Source organism: Sardina pilchardus, chromosome 13 (assembly GCF_963854185.1).
Source record: "Sardina pilchardus chromosome 13, fSarPil1.1, whole genome shotgun sequence".
In the NCBI taxonomy this organism is placed as follows: domain Eukaryota; kingdom Metazoa; phylum Chordata; class Actinopteri; order Clupeiformes; family Clupeidae; genus Sardina; species Sardina pilchardus.
In genome coordinates this window covers 9,428,060-9,438,218 of record NC_085006.1, presented here as the reverse complement: position 1 = coordinate 9,438,218, position 10,159 = coordinate 9,428,060, and the positions used below count along the sequence as shown (strand labels likewise).

The 10,159-nt window shown below is 49.3% G+C and overlaps 1 protein-coding gene across 1 annotated transcript in view; it reads right to left on the bottom strand.

The window, feature by feature from the left end:
* Positions 1-448: 448 nt before the first annotated feature.
* The window catches only part of mettl16 (methyltransferase 16, N6-methyladenosine), a 27,192-nt gene continuing 17,481 nt past the window's right edge, over positions 449-10,159 (bottom strand). Inside the window, exons 8-10 of the mRNA XM_062551922.1 lie at positions 7,885-7,974; positions 1,653-1,871; positions 449-1,267 (exon numbers count right to left, since the gene is read on the bottom strand). Of these exons, the coding sequence (XP_062407906.1) occupies positions 632-1,267; positions 1,653-1,871; positions 7,885-7,974 (945 nt within the window). The 3' untranslated portion in view covers positions 449-631. The remainder of the gene's footprint in view (positions 1,268-1,652; positions 1,872-7,884; positions 7,975-10,159) is intronic.

The window sequence follows — 10,159 nt, the reverse complement described above, 5'->3', positions numbered from 1 at the left end:
GACTGAAGCATTCCAGGCACAGGAAATACGACAAAACTTCACAAACCTGTGTTTACAGGCAAAAAAACGAAAATAGGTTAGTACTGCGAAGGAGCTGCTGACATGACCCACTGTTCCATAATGCCGTTTGAGAACTAGGCTCCCTCTAGTGGTAGAAAAGGGGAATTTAAAAGCTTAGGTATGGATTTAGGTAGAATACTACACACTGTGTGGGTAGAGTAAGTACATGGAAGTAAAACACACTTACTTTGACAGTGATGTCTTCAATGACAATAATTGAAATGATGCTCTACATTGTCAGGCAACACTATCTTCCTCAAATGGTCCCTTAACACTTCAAATCTAAATTGTTCTAAATTTGAATGTCTATGTTCATTAAAAACTAATACACACACACGCAATACTTCTAATACAAAAAAGTGAACATAACTGAATTCAATTAAAAAAAACATTTATTTGAAAAATTTGTGAAATGGATTTCAAACAAACCGTATTTGCGAGATCAGTCATTTAAGAAAAATCCCGGGGGGGGGGGGTCCTAATGTAGATCATAACATAAGACTGGCATGTTGTAAGGCAAGTGTCTACACAGAGATATGGAGCAAAACAGGGAGCCAAATCCCCCTCCCCATTAGAGAGGGCTGGAAGCTGTGCGAAGGAGCGTGTTCTTCAGGCAGGTGCACAGCTGGTTCATCAGATCCTTGTTCTGGCCCTCCACAAAGTGCATCTCCACCAGCACGTCGGCCCCTTGGACCTTCACGTTCAGCAGGCTCTTGAACAGGAAGCTCTGTCCCAGGCCGGGGCTCTGGGGCTGGGAGCCTGCTGCTCCCGCTGCGGCTTCCTTTGGGCCAGGGAGGGCTTCCACTTCCACATCCACATCCACATCCTGTGAGGAGTGGCCGACCTCCGGCGTGACGGGAGACTCCATGCGGACGTCCAGTGGCCCCTGCTCCCCAGGCTCGCCTGCCTGGGCTCCGGAGCGATGCCCGTTGCTTTCCTGCTCGCCCCCTGGTGCGGACTGGGGCGCCTCCCCTGAGGGCTGGGGACCCTGCTGGTCCTTCGTCTCGTGGGCTGCTGCTGCTGCGGGCCGCCGCGTGTCGGAGCCCCCGGCCGCAGCCGAGGGGGCGGTGGCGCCGGGGGAGAGCGACTCGTTCTGCTGGCGGTTCTGCTCGCGCCGCCTCTGCCGAATGTGCACCCAGGTGTTCTCCACGGCCGTCAGGAACAGACTGAGCTCGGCCTCGCCGCTCGGGACACGCTTGTGAAGAATCTGGGAGAGCAGAGGGAGAAGGATCACAACACACCTCCACCTCTCAAAGCAAACCAAAGCAAAGCCTTCTTCAGCTAACACTAAAAAATACTGGAAATACAATTAATAACTGAATGACAGTAGATTACAACACTTAACTGTACCCATATTAGTTTGCTCATAACCATTATCCTAACCTATAATTAACAAAATCTTAATCTTAACCTTAACCTAACATCCCAACGGAATCAAGGCAATTACAAAGGCAATTTCATTCTACATCCTAAAGTGATACCTAATTGAATTTATACTTAGCCTAACTCTATGAGTATAGCCTACATACAGCATATACGCAGCAGTATACTGGAATGGTTTGAGTGTGAGTGTGTAGGCGTGTGTAAAGTACCCGCAGGTCTTTGAGTGTCTTCTCCATCCAGACCGTGACTGTGTGCACATCGCTGCTCTCCGAGCAGGCTGTGGAAGAGGAGGAGGAGGTGGAGGAGGAGGAGGAGGAGGAGGGCAGAGAGGAGGCTTTGATCTGCAGCTCTCGGACCGTGGGCTGCAGGATGGTGAAGGCCAGTGGCTTGCGGGCTTTCTCCATCTTGCGCTTCTTACTCGGGGGAGACTAGGCCACAGGCAGGGAGAGGAAGAGGAAGAGGAGGAGGAGGAGGATAATGATATCATTACACATTCAGGTTAAAGAGCTTAAGGCAAGAACACAAACACCATTGTTCTAAAATGAAATAGCAGATTGCTGTGCAAAAGTTACTCATTGTTTAGTTTGTAATCTATTGACAAATGCACTAGAAATACTAGCCTTAATCTCAGTTTAAGATATCCACTAGATTTCATTTTAGTATTCAGTATGTTCACTTCGAAATGTGTTTATCTAAACTAGGTCAAAATCCCCTAAATCACATCACATCAACATAAGAAAATCTCCAGAATATCAAATGCGCCACCGGTATTTCTCATACAGTCCCTTCAGCCGAAGAACAGATACAGCGACAGGAATAGAGATATGAGAACTGGGGAATTAATCAGAAGGGGGATGTCAGATGTTTTGGCAGTGACTAATGCCGTGGACACCGCACCCTGTGCACTCTCATTCCGTCATACCTGCATACCAGAGGAGGCAAAGCAGTGATGTAACTGACAAGAACACATACCACATTCAACTCATGTACTGCTATGACAGTCCACTGCATTACCACAGGCTGCAGGCTAAATGAGAAGAAAAAAAAACACTGTGACTTGATCACCACAAGGGGGCAGCAACACATAAGTGAATGGTCCCCAGTTGCATCACCCTTTGACCTTGTCTTCTGAGAAGGCAAAAACACCCCCTCCCCTATTTTCATCACGCAGCTTAGAAAAACAACCAGCAGGATTCTGGCTGCCTTGAGCTCAGACACACTATTGTTTCACACCACAACGCGCCACAATATGGGCCGCTTTGAGAATTAACGGGAGATTTATGAGAATATTTAGAATTCGACCACACAAACAAGGCCAAAGCCACTGGGACACAGGAGGAGGACAACATTCAGTTACCCTTCAGGGGGTAAGAGTGCTGTTACTGCTGCTTTGGCATGTGAGCACAGTTGTGCAGCATAGCCCACATTCCAAACATATCCAGGGCCCTCTCACAAGTCACTCTGACACACAGGCACACACACACACACACACACTCTCACACTGATACTTACACACGCAGGAACACAAGTCATAAACCATGGCCAACACCCCCTGCCTCAGACAAACAGTTTATCCTCTGGTTTGACCTCAGGAATACTCATAAACATGCCACAGACGGAGAGATGTTCTTAGAATGGAGAACAGAGAAATGTGTGTGTAACACACACACACACACACACACACACACACACACACACACACACACACACACACACACACACACACACACACACACACACACACACACACACACACACACACACACACACACACACACACACACACACACACACAGCGTGATGAGGCAGCGCCGCCATTTATCAGTCAAGTGAGCCGAGACGATCTCAACCAAAACAATGATGATAGAGACAAGGTGATGGAGATATGTGGGGAGAGGGAGGGGAGACTAGACACTCCGACCGTGTGGTGAGGATGTGGCTGAGAAGGAGCAAACAAGAGTGAGAGCAGAGGGAGGGACAGACAAACAGAGAGAGTGTGAAAGGAGGATAGAGAGATTGCGAAAAGGTGTGAGAGAGAGAAAAAGGGGGAGAGAGGGAGCGAGCGAGAAGGAGAGAGAGATGAAGACAGTCATGCATTCCCATCTCTGGCTTCTTTCCCTGAAGGCCGAGACACGTCATTGGCTGAGTCACTGGCACCATTATGCAGAGAAAGCGAGTGAGCATGAGAGATGATCGAGAGAGCAAGAGGAAGAGAGATTTTTAGGGAGAGAGTGAGAGTGAGTGAGAGAGAGAGAGAGAGAGAGAGAGAAAGAGAGGCAGAGGGATTGTCTTAAAGGCATCACGCTGGCTTAAAAGTCTCATGAGTGGCTGGTCTCTGTTTGTCACTAAGACCCAGACAGCCCACTGCATGAGTCACTACGACTACCACACACCGTCAAAGACACACACGGCCCAGAGCCCAGAGCCCCCTGCTACTCCCACACCACTTAGCCACTGGACCCACTGGACACTCACTGACCAGAGCTGCCACACCCAAAGCCTCCACTACTCTCTAGAAATACAAATATATACTTTTTGATCACGTGAGGGAAATTCGTTTCTCTGCATTTAACCCAACCCATACTGCAAGTATGAGAGTGTGTGTGTGTGTGTGTGTATGCATCTGTGTGTGTCTGTCTGTGTTTGATCTACTAAAAGGACCATAATTCGTCTTCACTCATTAACCCTTTGGCCCATCTCTCTCTCTCTCTCTCTCTCTCTCTCTCCCTCTCTCTCTCTCTCTCTCTCCCTCTCTCTTCTGTAACTCTTCTCTGCGCTGGCCTGTGACCTAGCCAGCATCCGCTGCTCCAGCTAAATGAGCCCCAGTGTTCAGACGCCTAACGTCACGTCACACTAATCACATTACAGCAGACTGCTCAGCTAATCCCCCATCAATCAGCAGAGCCCTGCTCGGAGAGAGAGCGCTCTGCCTTTGGTCTCACACACACACACACACACACACACACACACACACACACACACACACACACACACACACACACACACACACACACACACACACACACACACACACACACACACACACACACACACACACACACACACACACACACACACACACACACATTAACCATTTACACACACACACACACAAACCTCTAACCACTTAAAACTCCCCATCCCAGTTTCAAACATTTTTTCCAGAGATTTTCATTAAAGTTTGCTAGCAATCTGACAATTATCTGGCAGGTTGTGTACAGTAAAGTAAAGTCCTCACGGGTGTCATTCTGCAAAGCAGCACAAGGGGGCCTCGTTCCATGACTTTTCACGCTCCACGCCCCTGCAATGACATTGGTGTTTATTTGGTGCGGCGTGCCGATATGTCCTTCATGTCGGCGCGTTAATGCGGAGGGACGCTGCTGTATGTGGGCTGTTATTGTCGTGATATCAGCAGAGGAACAGACCGGCGAGCGCGTTTCTGCTGACGTGAGCCACAATGGCCTCGTTACATCAATGGCTCTCCCCGGGCGAGTGTGAAGTGAAATGACTTCTGCTCCTCAGATGGACCAAACCATTTCCATATTTAATTTGTCCGTCTAATGAGGGGCCGCGGAGCTGCCGCTCTCCATTAGATTTCTTTGTGTTTTCTCGTAGACGTACACAAGCATGCACACACACACACACACACACAAACAACATCAAAAAGCCTTCTGCTCACAGTGAGAGAGGGAAAAAAACACAGAGGAAAGAAATCAATAAAATCCATCAGGCCGGCCTGTCTGAGCACAGCACATCCTAAACACAGAGTTGTGTACTCATGCACACTGTGCAGACACACACACACACACACAAACACACACACACACACACACACAAACACACGCTGCTACGCAGACAAACGCTGCATGAACGCACACACTAATTCACCCACACACATACAGACACACTCACAAATCTTTTCTATCAGGGTACTGCTTTTAGCCCCTCCTCTACAGTAATTCACTGTCTCTTCTCTCTCATTTTATCCTTCCCTTATCCCTCCTTCTCTCCTTCCCTCCCTCCCTCATCCCTCCTTCTCTCCTTCTCTCCCTCCCTCCATTCTTTCTCTCTCTCTCTGTGCTGGTCAGGGATGGTCCATTATTTATCTGACACACTTATCCCTGCCTCATCTTTCCTCCAGCTCAGGCGGGCGTGCTGCAGGCGGCGGTGACAGGAGTCCCAGACAAAAGCCGGGGCTCCGGTGAGATGACAGCCGCGCCGCGCTCCGCTCCGCCGACACAATGTGCATCACAATCCATACCACCATCAGCTCTGCCCTTGCCCCACTTTCCCAAACCAGCAGGTTTCCCAAACCAGCAGGCCCCCCCAACCCCCCCCCCCCCCCCCCCCCCCACCCGCACCACACCACACTACACTCTCTAGACTGGGGGCAAAAAAAAATTGAGAAGTATGGTATGGGCAGATAAAATAAGGTCATTATTCAATTATTGAGCACGATTGGTGGGGGCAGAGATAGCTGTTTAACCTTGGGGTTGGTGACAGGGAGGCTTGCTCTAATCAACCCCCAAACCTCTCCCTCTATTCATAATCCAGCCCTGGCCAAGCCTGCGCTCCTTATGTGGTGACCTTTGGCCCGTCAGCCTTCAGCTCACCATCTGGACCGAGGACCGGACGAGCGCTCGGCCTCTCGGTTGGCACGCCTACACATGACACGTCTCTCACAGGAGCCTCTCCTCTCCTGTGCCTCCTTCGAGTCTTTGTGTCGAGCTGCTGTCTCTGTATCTCTCTAGATCTCTCTAGATCTCTCTAGGTCCTGTCTAGCTGTTGCCAACCCCCCCCCCTCTTTGTGGCACCTTCACAAAAGGCCTCCTTATCATCCTTTTCTTTCATTGTTTTTCACCTTTTCTTATATTTCTCCCTTTTATTCTGTCTTTCTTACGTTTTATTTCTTTCATAGTTTCTCTCCTCCGCTTGTTCCCTTCCCCCTATAATGAAGGGGATCAGATTCAGAGCAGGCCTCTCACGGCCGCCCCTGCTGTACGGTTTCATGTCCGGGTGAAAGATCGAGCTGCCAGCCAGATTGATCTGGCTTCCATGCTGTCCGCTAATGGGCCATAGCCTGGGATTCACGCAGCCTCTGACTGGGGCAGCCGAGCACGAAACAGGTCCTACGTGTGTGTGTGTGTGTGTGTGTGTGTGTGTGTGTGTGTGCGCATGTCTGTGTGTGTGTGTGTGTGTGTGTGTTTGTGGCATGTGTTGGGTATAGAGGGAGCAAAGGAGGGGGAAAAGAAAGAAGGGGTGAGATGGATGTACACACAGCACAGAAGCAGGTGTAAGCGAGAGAATGAGATGAATGGAGAGAGGGAGAGAGAGAGAGAGAGAGAGGGAGGGAGGGTGAGATGGGGTGTGTTGCTGTGGTGTGTGTGGACACAGGTGTGCAGTCTCTCCTGTATCCAAGCAGGGCTTTCAGGCCGACCTGGGACTGCTGGCGAGCCGCACAGGAGCTGCGGCGGCTGGGTCGGGGAGGGTGGAGGAGGGTGGGAGCGAGGAGGGTGGAGGAGAGGAGAGGAGAGCAGAGGAGGGTGGAGGAAAGGAGAGATGGGTGGAGGGGCTGGGAGAGGCAGAAATGTAGGCCAATCTTTCTGCTCAAGTGCTTTTGAGGGTGTGCGAGGGGAGAAAAGACATCTGGGGCTGGGAGAGCTCTTCCGAGGGTCCTCAACAATCCTTCACACGCCACCCCTCTTCCTCTTCCTCCTCTTCCTCCACACCCCGGAGCTCCGGTCTACCCGTCACCCCCTTTTTCTTTTCCTCCTCCGCCGCTTTCTTCTTCCTCCTCTTTCACTACTTCTTCCCTGGGAGCTTTTTGGCTCTGCACCACCCCAGCAACTGTTGCCAGGGTTACAGCGAATTAGGTAACACAAACACCCCACCCGAGCACCCTGGAAGAGGGCTAAGTGTACCAAATGGAAAGGGCTTGGGGGAATGCATTATTAACACAAGGGGAAGGGCGGGGGGGGGGGCACTGCATATTCAGCAGGTATGGCTTCCCCGGCTGAACTGGGAACAGCCTCTAGGACCTGAGGCAACGTTGGGACGCATCACATATGCATGTCTCTGCTAATGCTCTGACCCCCACTGTGACCTGTAGGGCATGCAAAGACCCATCAAGTCCACGGTGGCCTCGTACAAGAATCTGTTGTTGCCGTCTGGGTAGGCATCATGGTGCCAGCCAAATGAGATGCTATGTTTTGGAGCTTTGCCGTGCTAAATTCCTACGGAACATTTCTGAGTACATTATTTACATATTATTATATATTTATATATATTTTACATTATTTATATTATTACATTTGTGTACTATTCTGGTCTGTAGTCTGTTCGAGGATGTTGGTACAGTGATTGTGATCGGTCTATTGTGGCCCTGAGAGAAATGTCTACAGTAGAGTTGTTTTAATAATGAAGTGAGTGCACACATCTTACCGGTACGGACACGTCGTCGCAGAAACTCCAGGCTAGAGCCCAGCGCATGGTGCGTCCCTGATAGAACTCCGTGTGGGTCACTTTGGTCACCTGCGGGAGACGCACACAGGACACACACACAGGACACACACAGGACACACAAACACACACACACAGGACACACACAAGCACAGGGGAGTGAGTGGAGCAGCCCACTGACCTACATATACAGAAGAAAGAAAGAAAAAAACAAGCCAGACACGGCGCACAGCCCAGACGCAACAACAACAAAGCACAACACCGCTCTCTTTTAGGAGCCGGAGTTTCACAGTCCACAGTGAATCAATTTGTCATCGTTTGGAGGTTTTGGATTGGGTTCCTGCTGACACATTTGCTGAAATGATCCGTCAGCGGTCAATCTGTGGTTTTAATTTTACTTCAGCTATGCGGGCTGTTACTGTTAAATTGCTATTTTTGCATACGGGGGAAATGAAGCCTGGTGTGCCTGGAATGTTTCACAAAGAAACATGTCATGCATAAATATTGGTGATGTGAAACCACCGCCCACTCCTGAACATATGCCCCGGCAAATGGTGTGGTCCTGAGAGACAGCTGAATCGCTTCCATATGACACATAGGCATGTGAACCTTTGACATGCATATACACATACAGCAGCTAGATTAATGAATGAGCTAAGCTTCCTCAGCATATATGGCGTATAGAGTAGATGTTGTGTGAGTCAATGTTGAAACTTAATACGGCCACATTTACAAAAGCATACATTTGCAAAGAGAAACATTAAACAGATTAAACGTGCGGGGAAGAAAGGTCAGCTTCCAGGCATGTTGAAGAATTCAAGGAATGTGCCGGGCCTTTGACTGATGAAGTGCTCTCATGTTAAAGATAAAAGCATACAGAAAGAGAGAGAGAGAGAGAGAGCGAAGGCGCAAGAGTACTGCATTAGCATATTAATTACACTCTCATTACATATACACACAGAAGAACCGGAGGGAACACCCTCGTTTTTTTTTTTTACTCTCTCACTGGAAGTTAGCCAATGATGCACTTTCTCTGATGAAACGTGACAGGATTTCAGACACCTCCTGATGAGGACTGAGTGAGTACTGTGTGTGATGTGTGTGTATGCGAGTGTGTGTGTGTGTGTGTACTATATGTGTGTGTGTGTGTGTGTGTGTGTGGTGTGTGGATGTGTGTGTTTTGGGCGCAGTATACTCCATGACATGTCTGGCCTGTGAGGAGACGGCTGATTGACAAGGGACTAATAACTTGTGAGCTGTGCCGATATCGCTCATTCACAGCTATCAGTAGCTTTGGCTACACCCAGGGGCAGGGACTCTCTGTGTGTCTGTGTACAGGGTGCGAGCGTGTGTGTGTTGGTGTGTGTGTGTGTGTGTGTGTGTGTGTGTGTGTGTGTGTTCCGCCCGGGTGGCTGAGGACGGCGTCCAGTCCGACAGAAGCTAATGAGCTCTGATGAACCCCTCAATTCGTCCCGCCTTTTAAGAGGCTCCGCTAATGCGATCAACCAGCTTGTGCCCATTCTGTAACGCAATTAGACACAAATGTGGTGCCATTAACCTGCGATCTGCGTCCCACCCCCCACACACCCCTGTCCCTCAGGGCCCACATGAGAGGCAGCGGAGACCAGGCTGAGCATCCTCAAGCCAACAGGCCTGATTGCCCCTCCCCCATTTGATCACGTTCACTTACTGACACTGTGAAAACAGCCTGGTCATTTAGATAGATAGATAGATAGATAGATAGATAGATAGATAGATAGATAGAGAGGTAGACACTTTATTTGTCATTCTCATAACACGGGAGCATGAGGAGAAGGAAATAAGAGCTCAGGTCTCGGTGCCGACCAACTACTATAGTGATTAATGAATAAATAAAATACATTTCTTCATGAGCTCTATCCTACATAAAACCATCTTGCTTGTGAATACTGCAATATGTGAATTTAAGTATGTGCACATCAAGGGAGATCCATAAGTGTAGCTAGGCATGTGCAGCACTGTGCAACATTCTGATCATTTCCCCGCTTGCGAGATTGGGAATTGTGGCACTGCTATGCTGATATGTGTGGTCATTGCTGTAGCAACAAATGCAGTAGCAACCTGAGGCTGTTGAGTGTGTATGCAGCATTTGAGTAGCTGTATTTTTCTGTGTTGGATAAACATTGTGTGCGTGTGCATGTGTGTGTGTGTGTTTTGTGCAGGTGCGGAGAGAACGAGAGGTGTGCTGTAGTGTGTACGGCTGTGTTGTGCGTATCTG